This window comes from Phoxinus phoxinus (genome assembly GCF_949152265.1).
Source record: "Phoxinus phoxinus genome assembly, chromosome: 25".
NCBI classification, from domain to species: domain Eukaryota; kingdom Metazoa; phylum Chordata; class Actinopteri; order Cypriniformes; family Leuciscidae; genus Phoxinus; species Phoxinus phoxinus.
In genome coordinates, this window is record NC_136900.1 from 3,923,375 (window position 1) to 3,942,642 (window position 19,268).

Consider the following 19,268-nt stretch of genomic DNA (forward strand, 5'->3'; position numbering starts at 1 on the left):
TAAGATATTTTCACAAGAAAATTCATTGTTGTCAGTGCAAGTCTATTTTTGAGAGCAAAAAAACATTTCTGCAAACTTGTTCTGTTGTAAAGTTATCAGATTTTCCTTGTCATATCCCTGAAAAAATAAAATTCCCTGATGTACAGTATCAGATTTTGCACTGTAAAAAAAAAAGTTGGTTTAACTTAAAAAAGCAAGTTACCTTGTTGCCTTAATTTTGAGTTCATTGTAATTAAAAATTTGAGTTAATACAATGAAGACGAATGGTTTAATAAACAGAAACTCAAAATATGTTATCTTTACACATTAGTTTATCCAAGTTGATTTGACAAAAGATAAAAAGTTGTGATAACAAATCATGAATTTTTTTTTTTTACAGTGTGATATCTTGCCAGTTTTTTTGTTTACAAAGAAAGAGTAATTCATTAAAAACACATTATAGAATTGGCTCGCATGTTAAACAGCTGCAATAACAGAGCTAGATGAAAGATATATTAGAAATAAGTGTATCATCTGCGCGCTCAGAACCCATTTTACAGCAATTACTGGGGATGCTTTGTGTTTGCACGTCTAGAAAAGAGACAGAAAGGAAACTCATCTCTTGCTGCCCTGAAACCCCTTGTAAAGCAGCGACGCGATGAAACGACTGCGCTGAATGTGACATTGCCCACGAGATGATTGGATAGTTTGGATAGTTTGGCCGGAGCTTCTTCAGTCACAAAGCTCTGAATTCACTGAATTGTGAAATAGCATTGCGCCAAGTATAAATATACACCCTAACTTCGCATTTACTGGAGGGATTAGAGAGCTTTTCAAGTCCTCGCTGCCTCTTTTCACGGTTTTGTGTACAAAAGCGTTGTGTTCCCGCTGTAAGCCACGGGCCGGACTCGCTTCTCTGATGTTTGTTGATGCCGGACTGCAGGAATGGGGAATCTGTGCTAATCCGCTCATTCTTGCAAAAGAGTTTACTAAATTTTGAATTTACACATTTAATACCTTTTTAAAATGGTCTTTGAACATTTTTAGCCCCTCGCTCTTTCCGCATCGCAGGAAAAAAGCAACACACTTTTCATGAGAAGATGCTTTATGGAGCATGAATTTAATATCTCCTCCACTTAAGAGTACTGTCCCATAATCCCCCAGCAATAAATGTTATTTAAATGTACAATTTATCCCGTGTGTTGTGCCTGCAGGAGGCCACGGCTACAGTCATGGAGGGTTTTCTTTGAGTCCATGTGTATGTGTGAGCAAATCAGGAAGGCACTGCACACCATTCTGTGAAGAACAGATGATGGAATAATCCGTCAGGGGTCAGGATGTGAGGATATGAAGAATAGCTGGAAAAGAAGAAGAAAGAAATGTTCTTGACTGATATCTCCAGAGCTGATACTGGACCGGATGCCAGCCCTGTAGTTCCTCTTCGGTTCCATATAAAAACACCTCACACACATTTATATTTCAAAACCTCTTCATATGATTTATGCGTTTAAAGTTTCAAGAAAACGTACACTAAAAAATGCTGGGTTGTTTCAACCCAATTTTGGGTCAAATATGGACAAACCCAAATGTTGGGTTAAAAATGTAATTGAAAAAATTAACCCAATGGCTGGGGTTTGTCCATATTTTACCCAAAATTGGGTTGAAACAACCCAGCATTTTTTAGAGTGTATGCATAATTTAGGCACAAATAAAATACCACTGATGCTTTAGGAAATTTGCTTGAAGAAAACAAGCAAATTTCCCAATCGATGTGACAAGTAGTCTAGATTTAGCAAAATGGCACATGATCAAAGTGTGTAATGTGCAAAGAAACAATAACTGAACTCATTTCAACAGCTGATCGAGATTACAACAATCTGCTAAAAAAAATGCTGGGTTGTTTCAACCCAAATTTGGGTAAAATATGGACAAACCCAAACGTTGGGTTAAAAATGTAATGTAAAAATTTAACCCAACGGCTGGGTTTGTCCATATTTTACCCAAAATTGGGTTGAAATAACCCAGCATTTTTTAGAGTGTAGTACTTTGGCCTCTTGCACACATATTTTACAATAGATATGTAAAGAAAATGAATATTTCAATACCATTTCCTTTTTAAATATTAAAAAAAGTGATGTGATTTTAATTTGTCGTTCGTCTGAAAAATCCCGTTCAAACCAGAAATAATCTGATAATAACCCCAGCACTAAATGTTCGGCCTCCTGTGCTGACACGTGAGGTCTCTGCTCATCTCCGGAGTCGGTTTGCTGTCTCTCGCTCTGTGTAACACAGTCTGGTTAATCCCGCTCAGAAGCGTCGAGTTTGACGCGGAGCCGTTCAGCGCTCCGAACGCGCCGTAGTTCGTGAATCCCGCGTAGAACGGAGACGTGTAGTAGAAACGTGTGGGGGGGAAGGGGCACTGCGCGGGGGGCGACGCGTCGGCTCTCTTATCCGAGGTAGCGATTTCAGCGAGAGACCACAGTTTGGGTTTAGGGGCCGGGTTCGCAGAATGATTGACAGATGTGGCGTGGCAGTTTTCACTGACGGGTGTCTTGGGTTCACTCAGCTCGTTTTGGGGAGAGGAGGTCGTGGGCACCGGAGACTCAGAGACTGTCCGATTCTCCTCTTCCTCGCAGTCGATGATGACGCTATCCGTCGCGTCGTCGCGATCTCCCGCGCGCTCGTCGCCAACTGCGATGGAATGACAAAAGGCTTGTTAGAAAGGCACGTGCGTTAATATGATAAATAACACAAAACAACAACAACAGATGCTCTTTTTTTTTTTTTTACCCCGAATCTATCGAGTTATAAAAATAGGCTAGCCTACTATAAAAAGTATGTTTTAAATATGTGTGTGAGACTTTAAAAGGGAGGTAAAGATTTATGTGAAGGCAAAAAAAACAAAAACATGTGGGCCTAAAACTTGTCAGGAAAAAAGGGTGTCATTAAAAGCCTGCAATTTTTTTTTTTAAATTAAAATATTGTGTTATTTTGTAGCCTATTTGTTATAGGCTACTAGGCCTAGAAATATACAATAGGATTTTACTAAACGTTCCTCCGCCAAATCAAAGATAAAGTGGTTTATCCACAGAGATTACATCGAGATATTACAATACAGAGATTATTGTCATCGCGTGACAAGGGAAAAAGAAGAAGAAATAAAACAGGAAATTGTATTTTAAAGAGAACCCCTGTAGACCCTCATGACTGTTTGTCAAGGTCATTATTTATTAATTTTTAAAAATAGATATTTAGAATTTTTCATGAAAAGGCATTCAATATTAAAACGTATTATTCATGACCCAGAAGTTTATTATAATAATTTTTGAATGATTAAGTTGCACTCATGTGTATTCATGGATGGTGCAATAATTATATTTTTATATTATATATATGGTTAAACCACACACATATTTCACCTTGTCATCTCATACAACCTTATTTGTCACTGACATATGTTCAAAAAAATTGTATACGGAATATAATAACAATACAAGCACGCGCGCATAATAACGGGGGGAAATGCACACCTGAGTCTTTGGTCGTCTGTGTTGTTTCGGCTGTTTTGAGCGGTTCATCGTCTTCATCATTTTTCTCTAAATCAATACTATCCTCCTCATCTTCATCCTCGCTCCTGTTCCGTGGCGTCCACGTCATTTTGTTCTCCTTCTTCAGTCTCCTCCGGGCGTTGGCGAACCAGGTGGACACTTGAGTGAGGGTCATCTTGGTGATGATGGCCAGCATGATCTTCTCGCCTTTGGTGGGATAAGGGTTTTTCCTGTGCTCGCTGAGCCAGGCCTTCAGGGTGGCGGTGGCGTCGCGCGTCGCGTTCTTCCGGTACGCGGGGTCTCCGAACGGGTACGCGCCCAGGGGACCGGCGTACGGGTGATAGCCGATGGAGCCCGGCATGCCCGGAGAAGACTCATATGTGGAGCCCTGGGCAAGAATTAATAAAGATTACAATCGAGGAGGAAAGCACAGCAGACTCTCTGTTTGTTTAGACGTGTTACTGTTCAAATGTGACAGCGCGCTTCTGGAATATTAACCGAACGTGATAAAAATGAACTTAATCACACTGAAAACATGTTAATATGAAAGCTCTGCACGGAAATAAATAAATAAAAATGCCAGTAAGCAAAACTAAATGAAAATAATTAATATTCTGAGGGATAACATGTAAATTCCGCAATAATGCACACTATTCGTTAATTTTGAAGGGTTTTGTTTACTGCGTTCCCAATGAACGTTTAAAGTGCAAAAACGAATGTAAGCTAATTAATTTACTTTGATAAAGGGTAACAAATCTATAATTTTGGCGTAATAAAAACACTTTATAGAAGTGCACTACAGGAAAGAAAAAAAAAACCCTATAAAAAAAGTTTTAATTGTCGGCACTGGAATGCATAATCATACAAAATAAAAAACACTGATAAACTCCAGACTTCTGAAATATATGAAACATGGTCTTTATTGAAGCAGACTCACCCCGTATGAAGTGAAGGGGGCGGTGGACTCGGGACTGTACTGGAGGGAGTTGAAGAGTGCAGTGTTTGTGAAGGATGAGGACGCGTACGGGGCGAAGGCAGATCCGCTAGAGGACCGTCCCAGATCATCAGCCCGCGCTCCCGGGACCGCGCCGGGGCCGTACGGGGGACACGAGTACAGAGACAGCGAAGACTGGTACAAGTATCCCTGTGGAAACGCCATGACCAGATCACTGCCACAGTCTCCTCGCGAGCCCGAGAGCCAACACACTCATCCTGTGAGCCATCGAAGGGGAAGCGAGTCAAAGACGCGAAGCTGACCGACTCCTGATATAAAGAGCGGCGAGAAGTGTCTCCGGTTAACGGTGGAAGAGTCTCGAGGTCCGCGCGCTTCCTCAAGGAGAGGGAAAGAAAAGCTCAAGCTGAGTTTTTCCTCTCTCTCTCTCTCTCTCTCTCTCTCTCTCTCTCTCTCTCTCTCTCTCTCTCTCTCTCTCTCTCACACACGCGCGCGCGCGTTCTTGCGTTCATGTCCAATGCCTCAAGCGCAAGTTTGGTTGCTACGCATCTTTTTTTCAACATCTCAGCCTATATAAAGTTAAAAACATAAGTGACTGACACTTCTTTAAAACAGTTCCTTGTTAATCACTTTTTTAACATCTAAGTAAAGTAGCTAAACTTTCAGTTTTTTTAGCACATGCCAAAAATCCACCTTGTAAAATATGTCCCGGGACACATGGTACTGGTAAGGGTGCAGTGGGGCTAAAGATGCACCGGGGTAAAAGGCTCCTGATTTGATTTTCCTCTAAACCACTAGATGGCACAAACACTTCCCCAAACACCCGCTATTCAAGATGCTGATTCTGCGCTAAGTTGATCTAATATTTTATTTTTTATGTTGTAGATTTAACTAGACAATTAAAATCTTTTGAGACAACTGTATCGTTAATGATTTTAAGTTTTGTTCAAGCTAATTAAAGCAATTTATTTTCAATAATGGAAGAATCCTAAAGGTTTTGGGCTAAAAGGCGCCCCTGCTGTTGGGACAGACTGTTGCTGTCATGACAGATTCAGAAGGTAACATATCATGTAGCCTAGGCCTATTATATAAATAAGTTGGGTGTCCACCTTACATAATCATCATACGTATAATGAAACCATCATATTTAAAAATATGATAGGCTATTATTCATATCATAGCCTATAATAAAATATGATTTAATGTCACTACTGCAAATCCAAATTAAAAAATGCTTTCAGAATCGTTACTTTTTAAAATAATTTAGTTTTTGTATTTTTTAAATATAGATTTTTATATTAGGCTAAGATATGTTAATGACAGTAGGTATATTTATTGAATAAAAATGAATTCTTTTATTTATCAAAATCAACAGAAAATAGTGCAAACTTTGCTAAAGTGGTTGATTTGAACAAGTAGGCTATTAACTTAGACATTATTAAAAACATATTATTTTAGCTAAAGTATTTGCATCTATTGGTTATATTGTGTGTCTTGGCATACAATCTCATATATTTATAAGATTTTTTAACAAAATAAACTACTTTTATGATTTATTTTCACACAAAATCGGTTGTTCAATAAATGTTCAGTCCAAAGATCTATTTTGTTCTGCAATCATACATAGGAGCCAGTGCTCTGTGAACGGTTCAGATTAATAATAATAATACTACTAATAATAGGCTAATTAAAAAAACGTTATATAAACGTAAGCGTTCCGTCGTCGAACTGTTTTTGGACGCGACCACTTTTCCCCGTGTGAACGCACGAGCATGCACTTATTTTTCAGCCTAGGTAAGCTATAGCTAATTGCTTGGCTATAGTTTACATAAAAATACATAAATATATAGGCTATATATTTACAAAGAGTAGCAAATGTATGATTTATATTTTAGTTAATTTTTAGATTAGAACTATTATGTTTTATTCTGTAGTTTACGGCGTTAAACAGAATTCTGTGCCCATCGAATCTGTGTGATCGTGATAGGCGCTAATTTAACAGCAACATTAATGCCACTAATAGGCCCTGAGGTGGGTCACACGTCACAGAATTCGGCACTGAGGAAAAAAATTGAAATAATTTCACTATGCAAACTCAACTACATTTTATAAATCATATTCTGAAGTGCGCATCGAATGTTTCGCGTTTACTCTCTGGAAGCAAAGCGGCCGCCAAACAACAGGCGATAGGCCTACTGCCAAACACTCGTTCCTGGAGTTAGTCTACTCTTTCTCTCACTCTTCTATTTGCCACCCCGCGCCTGCACTGCCGCTGTGTTGACATGAACGACGCGTCGCGCGTTCGGTGTGTCGCGTCGCGTTCCGTTCAGTGGAGGACGCAGGTGAGGTAATCCTCCGAGCGCGAGATCCTCTGACATCACGCGCTCAGGAATCCCTGCACTATTAACATGACTTCCACGAACCCCGACCGGGAATGCTGCGACCTCTCGACCGAAGATGGAGGAACACATGATTCCCAAACTACACCCGAGCGAGCCGAGACACAGCCCGCGGGAACAGGTAAAGCAGCACCTGAAGCCGCTCATACAGTGGTGGTCGGCCATTATAGACATCTTCTCTTATCTAGACACCTCTCAACAAAACATAAAGGTATCGCTTGAATTCATTGAACAATGTAAACATGCGGAGAGGTGACTAATCTCATTTGCGAGCTCTATTAATAGACTCAAGCGCTTAATGCAGCACTGCTCTGTGTCTGAAGTGTGTAGCCTACAAAGCAGGGTTTCATTAAACTATAATTCATGCATCAAGCCCTTTAATGCATTATAGTTCCATACATAATTGTAACCACAAATTTGACATACCACTTGAAACTGGGTGTTGATGCATTATACTCTTTTATATATGGGTTAGTATTATAATGAATGGTTGCAATTATTCATGATAACATACAACTGATTATAGTGTACACACACACACACACACACACACACACACACACACACACACACACACACACACACACAACACACACAAACACACACACACACACACACACACACACACACAAAAAGAGTGAGAGCATTGCCACAAGCATTTAAATGACTGATAAAGTAAGACTGAATAGCTGTAGATCAGTTAACCTGCAAAATACTTTCTCTGTTGGAACATTTAAATATTTTATCCCCAAATATGTCTATTTTACACGGACTCTCAGCAGTTTTAATCTTGTTTTTAATTATTTTTTAAATTATTTTTTTTTATCTAGATGCCAGTTCCATGGACCAACAAAGACCTGCTTTTGCAGTCGAGGAAAAGGTAAGCTCAACAGACACAAGAACTGACAAGATGGTAAAAAAAAAAAGCCAAATATGTGTTAGTGTGTAATATGCGAGCACATTTACATTACATATAGCATAACACACATGCTCCTCTTTCCAACACCACAACCTCTGGCTTAAGTTTGTTTTGCAGCCCCAAACCATTCAACAGCTCTGAAGTGTTGCGCTCATCATTCATTTGAAACATCTCTCCCTGAAAAGTGTTATTTATGGTTTTCTGAACTTTAAAAACAACAATTTCCTGAAAGTAAATGGACAAACCTACAGGTAATGAAATCTACACTGTATAAAAGGCCAAAAAAGGTAAAAAAATATGCTTCACGTAGTTACATAAATATGTAGTTAAAAAGTGCAAAATATGATTCAAACGTACTACATCGGGTTAGACCAACACAAGTAATGGATCAGATCAGGTATAAATATCTGCGCATTTTCACTTTTTACAGTGTATAATCGTTTGTCTCGGAAGATTATACTTTTATTCAGGAGTCAATAACTCCAGTGGCTGTAAATGAACATTGATTGAGGATTATGGGGCATGAATAATGCTCTCTTTCCACAAACATTACCAGATCTGATGCATCACAGTCACTTGTATGGTGATATGACTTCATTAAGCAGTTGCTTTGCTCATAAAGACGGATACAGTCTGTTGAATGTTATCTTATATTATTTTCATGGCTGTGGATACATTTAGGGTGTATTCACACCAGGAAAGTCCGATAGTTCACTTGCTTTGGTCCGGACCAAATAATTTTGTTTTTGTTTTTGTTTGGTACGGTTCGCTTTCACACTGCTCTTTTTGCAAGTGAACCAAAATTTGTAAATAAAACCACACGTGTGCTAAGGTCGTCCATTCATTGGACAAGGATTCTCAAGTAGGGAAATCAGGAAGTGCAAAAAAAAAAAAAAAAAGGCTCGACGGAGATATTTCGTACTGCAATATTTGTTCTTTTACTGTTTTTGTGTTATTCACTACAAACACAATATGAAGAAATCATTAATGAGTATCATATGACATGATGTCATCTATACGATGATGTGCTGCAAGACGGTCACGATTCCGGCGGAGAGAACATGCTCTCATGTGCGCCTACCATGGGACGCTGACAGTGGATATAAAGTATAACGTTTTGATTCATAGAGAGGGGATATGTTCACACATTCAAATAATGAGATTCTTATTGTATATACTGCTAACAAGTGCTGTCAACGTTAACGCTTGCGATTAAGTTTGACCAGTTTAACGTAAATTAACGCAGCACCCCCACCCCCACCATCCTTGTATTGTAACTATCGTTACATTATATGAACTCGCTCGTATTCAGGCAAATGCTTTTAAAGCATTTATGCGCGAATAGACTAAAGAGAACGCTCTCTATGTGAATGTCCTGATGCGCACACACATTCATTCATTCCATTCCACACACACGACGCGCAGAAAGACGCGCAACAGTATCGTGTGGCCAGACAGCGCGCCTCTTTCGCACTTGAACGAACAATATTGGGTCGATATTGATATTGGGCCGATATTGGGTCGGTTCATGTTCACATCGTAAACGAACCGTACCAGAGTTAGTTTGGAACCGTACCGAGACCACCTCTTCAGCTGGGTCTCGGTTCGATTGTTTGGTCCGCACCCGAGTTCGATTGCTGTATTCACACCTGCCCAAAAGGTCCGCACCAAGGGGGGAAACGAACTAGAGTTCGATTCAATCGAACCAAACAAGGCAGGTGTGAATACACCCTTAGTGTTATCTAAGTTTGTCCTAATAATGATCTATACGGTGAAAAAGTCAACCTGTCCCTGTAGTCGTGTGAGTAGCAGTGCCTGTGTTAGACAAACTTTGCTCAAGCCGTGTTATAAATATCTGTGTTCACCAATTGCTTGTTAATACTGAATTCCCTTCTCCATTCTTCAGGGAATTCCTCAGCTTACCTGAGCTTTAATACTAGCAAAGATTAGCCCTGTCCTGCTTGTTTCTGAATGCCCTGGACGTTTATCCTGTAAGGTTGTTCGGGGACTCGTGGGATTTCCTCTTTGGTGTCCCGTTGCCGCATGAACTCTTGTCCCACGCGGTGTTTCGAGTCCAGGTGGATTCTGTGGCTTTGAGTCTGGTAGTATTCAGGCGCTGTTGTGGATATCACGTATCTGCCGATGGAAATGAACACTGGCTTAACTGAAGTGTCCACAGCAGCTGCAGACTGGACACTGTGACAGAGCCTTGTCATCGTGGTGTAACAACGGGTCTAATTTCTCTGTTTATTGCTCACTGCTCTAATAAGCTTTACAGAACTTTAAAAACCTGATCACTTTCACCCCCCCTTTTTTTTAATAGACATGAAAATGCACATTCTGAACTTAAATGTTTGTAATTCAAGAATGCTTTGGAATATGGATGTAAGATTGGTCTTGTTTTTAAGAACATTTGGCAGATTTTTGTAGAAGTGAAATAAATTAAGAAAGTGAAACAGAAAAAAAGTTATAGAAGTTTGAGTTTACGAAAATGTACAATGTAAAACATTTAATTATTCATATTTTATATCAAATATATTTTTTCAAAACCTGGGCGACTCTAAAACTACAAAAAAATCAAAGCCAAAAATCTGAACAAGTTGTGTTTCAAATTTTAGGTTGATATATATCTCAAAAAATAATCTTTCAGTGAGATTTAGTTTGGGCGCAGTACCAAACTTTTCCACTAGTTGACATTACTGCCCATATAAGGGCGCCTACATTTCCATATGTGTTTTTTCTTTATATTTAAAACATTTTCAGACCTTTTTTTCTAAAATAAATCTTTTGAACTCTTGGCATGAAAACAAACTGAGGTCTCTACCATTCTTTCATGATTTTTCATGTTCATTATATTTCAAAATACAGGTCTGAACACGCCTTAGAAGTATGAAAATATTATTGTTGCAAATTGATAAATTACAGCTTTTCTGTAATTTTATTTTGAAAATCAGTCACCAAATATGAAAACTAGTATTGCTAGTATTACGTCACATCTGTACACATAAAGAAGAGTCTCGGCTAGTGTTACGTCACATCTGTACACATAAAGAAGAGTCTCGGCTAGTGTTACGTCACATCTGTACACATAAAGAAGAGTCTCAGCAAGTGTTACGTCACATCTGTACACATAAAGAAGAGTCTCGGCTAGTGTTACGTCAAATCTGTACACATGAAGAAGAGTCTCGGCTGGTATTACGTCAAATCTGTACACATGAAGAAGAGTCTCGGCTGGTATTACGTCAAATCTGTACACATAAAGAAGAGTCTCGGCTAGTATTACGTCACATCTGTACACATAAAGAAGAGTCTCGGCTAGTGTTACGTCACATCTGTACACATAAAGAAGAGTCTCGGCTAGCATTACGTCACATCTGTACACATAAAGAAGAGCCTCGGCTGGTATTACGTCACATCTGTACACATAAAGAAGAGTCTCGGCTAGTGTTACGTCACATCTGTACACATAAAGAAGAGTCTCGGCTAGTGTTACGTCACATCTGTACACATAAAGAAGAGTCTCGGCTAGTGTTACGTCACATCTGTACACATAAAGAAGAGCCTCGGCTGGTATTACATCACATCTGTACACATAAAGAAGAGTCTCGGCTAGTGTTACGTCACATCTGTACACATAAAGAAGAGTCTCGGCTAGTATTACGTCACATCGGTACACATAAAGAAGAGTCTCGGCTAGTGTTACGTCACATCTGTACACATAAAGAAGAGTCTCGGCTAGTATTACGTCACATCTGTACACATAAAGAAAAGTCTCGGCTAGTATTACGTCACATCTGTACACATAAAGAAGAGTCTCGGCTAGTGTTACGTCACATCTGTACACATAAATAAGAGTCTCGGCTAGTCACATCTGTACACATAAAGAAGAGTCTCGGCTAGTCACATCTGTACACATAAAGAAGAGTCTCGGCTAGTCACATCTGTACACATAAAGAAGAGTCTCGGCTAGTGTCACGTCACATCTGTACACATAAAGAAGAGTTTCGGCTAGTGTCACGTCACATCTGTACACATAAAGAAGAGTCTCGGCTAGTGTTACGTCACATCTGTACACATAAAGAAGAGTCTCGGCTAGTGTCACGTCACATCTGTACACATAAAGAAGAGTCTCGGCTAGTGTCACGTCACATCTGTACACATAAAGAAGAGTCTCGGCTAGTATTACGTCACATCTGTACACATAAAGAAGAGTCTCGGCTAGTGTCACTCACATCTGTACACCTAAAGAAGAGTCTCGGCTAGTGTCACGTCACATCTGTACACATAAAGAAGAGTCTCGGCTAGTGTCACGTCACATCTGTACACATAAAGAAGAGTCTCGGCTAGTATTACGTCACATCTGTACACATAAAGAAGAGTCTCGGCTAGTGTTACGTCACATCTGTACACATAAAGAAGAGTCTCGGCTGGTATTACGTCACATCTGTACACATAAAGAAGAGTCTCGGCTAGTATTACGTCACATCTGTACACATAAAGAAGAGTCTCGGCTAGTCACATCTGTACACATAAAGAAGAGTCTCGGCTAGTGTTACGTCACATCTGTACACATAAAGAAGAGTCTCGGCTAGTATTGCGTCACATCTGTACACATAAAGAAGAGTCTCGGCTAGTATTACGTCACATCTGCACACATAAAGAAGAGTCTCGGCTAGTCACATCTGTACACATAAAGAAGAGTCTCGGCTAGTCACATCTGCACACATAAATAAGAGTCTCGGCTAGTGTTACGTCACATCTGTACACATAAAGAAGAGTCTCGGCTAGTGTCACGTCACATCTGTACACATAAAGAAGAGTCTCGGCTAGTATTATGTCACATCTGTACACATAAAGAAGAGTCTCGGCTAGTATTACGTCACATCTGTACACATACAGAAGAGTCTCGGCTAGTGTTACGTCACATCTGTACACATAAAGAAGAGTCTCGGCTAGTGTCACGTCACATCTGTACACATAAAGAAGAGTCTCGGCTAGTATTACGTCACATCTGTACACATAAAGAAGAGTCTCGGCTAGTGTCACGTCACATCTGTACACATAAAGAAGAGTCTCGGCTAGTATTACGTCACATCTGTACACATAAAGAAGAGTCTCGGCTGGTATTACGTCAAATCTGTACACATAAAGAAGAGTCTCGGCTAGTGTTACGTCACATCTGTACACATAAAGAAGAGTCTCGGCTAGTGTTACGTCAAATCTGTACACATAAAGAAGAGTCTCGGCTAGTGTTACGTCACATCTGTACACATAAAGAAGAGTCTCGGCTAGTGTCACGTCACATCTGTACATATAAAGAAGAGTCTCGGCTAGTCACATCTGTACACATAAAGAAGAGTCTCGGCTGGTATTACGTCAAATCTGTACACATAAAGAAGAGTCTCGGCTAGTGTTACGTCAAATCTGTACACATAAAGAAGAGTCTCGGCTAGTGTTACGTCACATCTGTACACATAAAGAATAGTCTCGGCTAGTGTCACGTCACATCTGTACACATAAAGAAGAGTCTCGGCTAGTATTACGTCACATCTGTACACATAAAGAAGAGTCTCGGCTGGTATTACGTCACATCTGTACACATAAAGAAGAGTCTCGGCTAGTCACATCTGTACACAAAAAGAAGAGTCTCGGCTAGTCACTTCTGTACACATAAAGAAGAGTCTCGGCTAGTCACTTCTGTACACATAAAGAAGAGTCTCGGCTAGTCACATCTGTACACATAAAGAAGAGTCTCGGCTAGTCACATCTGTACACATAAAGAAGAGTCTCGGCTAGTCACTTCTGTACACATAAAGAAGAGTCTCGGCTAGTCACATCTGTACACATAAAGAAGAGTCTCGGCTAGTCACATCTGTACACATAAAGAAGAGTCTCGGCTAGTCACATCTGTACACATAAAGAAGAGTCTCGGCTAGTCACTTCTGTACACATGAAGAAGAGTCTCGGCTAGTATTACGTCACATCTGTACACATAAAGAAGAGTCTCGGCTAGTCACATCTACACATAAAGAAGAGTCTCGGCTAGTATTACGTCACATCTGTACACATAAAGAAGAGTCTCGGCTAGTGTTACATCACATCTGTACACATAAAGAAGAGTCTCGGCTAGTGTTACGTCACATCTGTACACATAAAGAAGAGTCTCGGCTAGTGTTACGTCACATCTGTACACATAAAGAAGAGTCTCGGCTAGTGTTACGTCACATTTGTACACATGAAGAATAGTCTCGGCTAGCCTGGCTAACGCCAGACCCAATTCTCGTTGAGACTTGGGTCTGGGAACCACATGTGCATTTTCTCGTATTTGAGGCGTGGTTTACGAATGCCCGGCGCCGTTTATTGGGTGTATTTATTTACGTAGCTCATAGCCAATCGTTTCCATTATACCAGACGACGTATGTAGAGACGCCAAAAGATGCTCTTTTTTCAAAATAAACTTGCGTTCTAAACTACTTAGAACAATATCTAAGGCTGCATCAAAAGGTAGCTTCGCGTGAATCGCGTCTGCTTCCATGTTGAATCCATAGATATAAACAAACTGCTTAGTTGTGTCGCATGTCGTCATCGTCTTGCTGCTCCCTCCCCGTTCTGTGATTGGTTCCCTAAACGAGGCGAAAATCTGGTCCATGGTCTCCAGACTGCCTTTCAGCGTGAATAAAATCGCGCTGCGCAAAGGCAGTATGGGGAAACCCAGGCTAAGTCTCGGCTAGTATTACGTCACATCTGTACACATAAAGAAGAGTCTCGGCTAGTGTTACGTCACATCTGTACACATAAAGAAGAGTCTCAGCTAGTGTTACGTCACTTCTGTACACATAAAGAAGAGTCTCGGCTAGTATTACGTCACATCTGTACACATAAAGAAGAGTCTCGGCTAGTGTCACGTCACATCTGTACACATAAAGAAGAGTCTCGGCTAGTATTACGTCACATCTGTACACATAAAGAAGAGTCTTGGCTAGTGTTACGTCACATCTGTACACATAAAGAAGAGTCTCGGCTAGTATTACGTCACATCTGTACACATAAAGAAGAGTCTCGGCTAGTGTTACGTCACATCTGTACACATAAAGAAGAGTCTCGGCTAGTGTCACGTCACATCTGTACACATAAATAAGAGTCTCGGCTAGTGTCACGTCACATCTGTACACATAAAGAAGAGTCTCGGCTAGTAGTACGTCACATCTGTACACATAAAGAAGAGTCTCGGCTAGTCACATCTGTACACATAAAGAAGAGTCTCGGCTAGTCACATCTGTACACATGAAGAAGAGTCTCGGCTAGTATTACGTCACATCTGTACACATAAAGAAGAGTCTCGGCTAGTCACATCTACACATAAAGAAGAGTCTCGGCTAGTGTTACGTCACATCTGTACACATAAAGAAGAGTCTCGGCTAGTGTCACGTCACATCTGTACACATAAATAAGAGTCTCGGCTAGTGTCACGTCACATCTGTACACATAAAGAAGAGTCTCGGCTAGTAGTACGTCACATCTGTACACATAAAGAAGAGTCTCGGCTAGTCACATCTGTACACATAAAGAAGAGTCTCGGCTAGTCACATCTGTACACATAAAGAAGAGTCTCGGCTGGTATTACGTCAAATCTGTACACATAAAGAAGAGTCTCGGCTAGTATTACGTCACATCTGTACACATAAAGAAGAGTCTCGGCTGGTATTACGTCACATCTGTACACATAAAGAAGAGTCTCGGCTAGTCACATCTGTACACATAAAGAAGAGTCTCGGCTAGTCACTTCTGTACACATAAAGAAGAGTCTCGGCTAGTCACATCTGTACACATAAAGAAGAGTCTCGGCTAGTCACTTCTGTACACATAAAGAAGAGTCTCGGCTAGTCACATCTGTACACATAAAGAAGAGTCTCGGCTAGTCACATCTGTACACATAAAGAAGAGTCTCGGCTAGTCACATCTGTACACATGAAGAAGAGTCTCGGCTAGTATTACGTCACATCTGTACACATAAAGAAGAGTCTCGGCTAGTCACATCTACACATAAAGAAGAGTCTCGGCTAGTATTACGTCACATCTGTACACATAAAGAAGAGTCTCGGCTAGTATTACGTCACATCTGTACACATAAAGAAGAGTCTCGGCTAGTGTTACATCACATCTGTACACATAAAGAAGAGTCTCGGCTAGTGTTACGTCACATCTGTACACATAAAGAAGAGTCTCGGCTAGTATTACGTCACTTCTGTACACATAAAGAAGAGTCTCGGCTAGTATTACGTCAAATCTGTACACATGAAGAAGAGTCTCGGCTAGTGTTACGTCACATCTGTACACATAAAGAAGAGTCTCGGCTAGTCACATCTGTACACATAAAGAAGAGTCTCGGCTAGTCACATCTGTACACATAAAGTTGAGTCTCGGCTAGTCACATCTGTACACATGAAGAAGAGTCTCGGCTAGTATTACGTCACATCTGTACACATAAAGAAGAGTCTCGGCTAGTCACATCTACACATAAAGAAGAGTCTCGGCTAGTATTACGTCACATCTGTACACATAAAGAAGAGTCTCGGCTGGTATTACGTCACATCTGTACACATAAAGAAGAGTCTCGGCTAGTGTTACATCACATCTGTACACATAAAGAAGAGTCTCGGCTAGTGTTACGTCACATCTGTACACATAAAGAAGAGTCTCGGCTAGTATTACGTCAAATCTGTACACATGAAGAAGAGTCTCGGCTAGTGTTACGTCACATCTGTACACATAAAGAAGGGTCTCGGCTAGTGTTACGTCACATCTGTACACATAAAGAAGAGTCTCGGCTAGTCACATCTACACATAAAGAAGAGTCTCGGCTAGTATTACGTCACATCTGTACACATAAAGAAGAGTCTCGGCTGGTATTACGTCACATCTGTACACATAAAGAAGAGTCTCGGCTAGTGTTACATCACATCTGTACACATAAAGAAGAGTCTCGGCTAGTGTTACGTCACATCTGTACACATAAAGAAGAGTCTCGGCTAGTATTACGTCAAATCTGTACACATGAAGAAGAGTCTCGGCTAGTGTTACGTCACATCTGTACACATAAAGAAGGGTCTCGGCTAGTATTACGTCACATCTGTACACATAAAGAAGAGTCTCGGCCAGTGATGGGCAGTAACGTGTTAGAAGTAACGCGTTACTGTAATCCCATTACTTTTTTCAAGTAACGAGTAAAGTAAGGGATTACAATTGCAAAAACAGTAATTAGATTACTGTTACTTTCCCGTAAGGAGGCAGCGTTACTGCGTTACTGTGATTTTGTTTCGTTAGACTGTCTCGTGAGTCGTGGCTTAATTTGAGCCGGAACACGCTCACGTTGGATACGGAACCTTTTTATTGGATCCGGCACCTCCTATGTCACTATGGAAAATTAATCGCCTAAATAAAATAAAAAAAATACTATTTGTGTAGCCTAGTGTTCAATGTTGTTATCGATAGAGCTGCGTGAATGGGGTATTATTTATTTAATCCGCAACCGCATCACAAAACTCATCATCCGTAAATGCTGATGCGAGCCGCAAGAAAGCCCTTGTCTGTTCTAGAAAGGATGCAGCAAAGATATTTAATGCTAATGTATCATGAGACATAGGCCTACGCTGAGTTTAATTCATTTATGAGGTGCGCGCTCTAGTTAACAATGAAAGTGAAAGTGAACGCGGCGCGCCGGCTCCTCCATGTCACGGTTATTGTCTGCTATATTTGCCTTGTATTTGTTAAATACATGCAATTGGTTGATGCAATATTTATTAAAATTAAGATACAATTTATACAAAACGAAATTCACTTTAAAGAAAGGCTTTCTACAAAGGAAAACTCCATGAAATGGTAAAAACATGTCTGACGATTTACAAAAACAAAACGAATCTGCTCTTTAATGTTAAAAGACGTAACTGTTAATAATTTGGAAAACAGTCATGAGAGACTTTCATTTTAATTAGTTTATTGCTGTATTTTATTTGAATCTAATCGAATAGAGGATTTTACAAAAAAATATTTGCATTTTATATGCTGGAATATGCAGAAATATAAGTTAACAGAAGAAGGACTTTGTGTATTTCGTTAAAATATGGTGGACTCTGCAGAAATTGGTTAAATGTTCAACATTTTTCTTCAAGTCTGAGACTGTTGCATTTAATTAAATTTTTGGTTGATGCAATGTGCATAAAGTTAAAATATTGAAACTAATTAAACAAGTTTTAAAAAAGAGAATGTTTAATTTGATTCAATTTTAGATGATGGAATATGCAGAAAGAATATAATTAGGCTGAAAGGTCTGCTTTTATAGCATTTTCAGGTCGTGCATCATGTTTTTGAAGTAAAGTAACTAGTAAAGTAACTAATTACTTTTGAAAATAAGTAATCAGTAAAGTAACTGGATTACTTTCTTGGAGAAGTAATCAGTAATCAGTAACTAATTACTATTTCCAAGTAACTTGACCAACACTGGTCTCGGCTAGTGTTACGTCACATCTGTACACATAAAGAAGAGTCTCGGCTAGTGTCACGTCACATCTGTACACATAAAGAAGAGTCTCGGCTAGTGTTACGTCACATCTGTACACATAAAGAAGAGTCTCGGCTAGTGTTACGTCACTTCTGTACACATAAAGAAGAGTCTCGGCTAGTGTTACGTCACATCTGTACACATAAAGAAGAGTCTCGGCTAGTGTTACGTCACATCTGTACACATAAAGAAGAGTCTCGGCTAGTGTTACGTCACATCTGTACACATAAAGAAGAGTCTCGGCTAGTGTTACGTCACATCTGTACACATAAAGAAGAGTCTCGGCTAGTGTTACGTCACTTCTGTACACATAAAGAAGAGTCTCGGCTAGTGTTACGTCACTTCTGTACACATAAAGAAGAGTCTCGGCTAGTGTTACGTCACATCTGTACACATAAAGAAGAGTCTCGGCTAGTGTTACGTCACTTCTGTACACATAAAGAAGAGTCTCGGCTGGTATTACGTCACATCTGCACACATAAAGAAGAGTCTCGGCTAGTGTCACGTCACATCTGTACACATAAAGAAGAGTCTCGGCTAGTGTTACGTCACATCTGTACACATAAAGAAGAGTCTCGGCTAGTGTTACGTCACATCTGTACACATAAAGAAGAGTCTCGGCTAGTGTTACGTCACTTCTGTACACATAAAGAAGAGTCTCGGCTAGTGTTACGTCACTTCTGTACACATAAAGAAGAGTCTCGGCTGGTATTACGTCACATCTGTACACATAAAGAAGAGTCTCGGCTGGTATTACGTCACTTCTGTACACATAAAGAAGAGTCTCGGCTAGTGTCACGTCACATCTGTACACATAAAGAAGAGTCTCGGCTGGTATTACGTCACATCTGCACACATAAAGAAGAGTCTCGGCTAGTGTCACGTCACATCTGTACACATAAAGAAGAGTCTC

General features: G+C 40.1%; 2 protein-coding genes and 1 long non-coding RNA gene across 4 annotated transcripts in view; 2 read left to right on the forward strand and 1 right to left on the reverse strand.

Moving 5' to 3' along the window:
- LOC306993247 overlaps positions 1-1,897 on the forward strand; it is a 33,099-nt gene extending 31,202 nt beyond the window's left edge. The window contains exon 4 of the long non-coding RNA XR_013796421.1: positions 1,194-1,897. This is a non-coding gene — a long non-coding RNA (uncharacterized lncRNA). The remainder of the gene's footprint in view (positions 1-1,193) is intronic.
- Positions 1,898-2,015: 118 nt separating this feature from the next.
- irx5b (iroquois homeobox 5b) lies at positions 2,016-5,071 on the reverse strand. Its single transcript, XM_079603702.1, has 3 exons — positions 4,465-5,071; positions 3,510-3,915; positions 2,016-2,670 (listed from the first exon to the last, which is right to left on the reverse strand). Exons 1-3 carry the CDS (start codon positions 4,684-4,686, stop codon positions 2,186-2,188), a joined length of 1,113 nt encoding a protein of 370 aa, XP_079459828.1. The 5' UTR covers positions 4,687-5,071; the 3' UTR covers positions 2,016-2,185.
- A 1,477-nt stretch (positions 5,072-6,548) lies between these two features.
- Positions 6,549-19,268, forward strand: part of LOC306993246 (uncharacterized protein) — a 113,291-nt gene continuing 100,571 nt past the window's right edge. Inside the window, exons 1-2 of one of the 2 annotated variants that reach the window (XR_013796420.1) lie at positions 6,549-6,999; positions 7,709-7,758. Coding sequence is in view for 1 of the 2 variants with exons in the window: in XM_079602912.1 (XP_079459038.1) it covers positions 6,888-6,999; positions 7,709-7,758 (162 nt within the window). In the remaining variant the exon portion in view is untranslated. The remainder of the gene's footprint in view (positions 7,000-7,708; positions 7,759-19,268) is intronic. The other variant, XM_079602912.1, reaches the window with a different exon arrangement.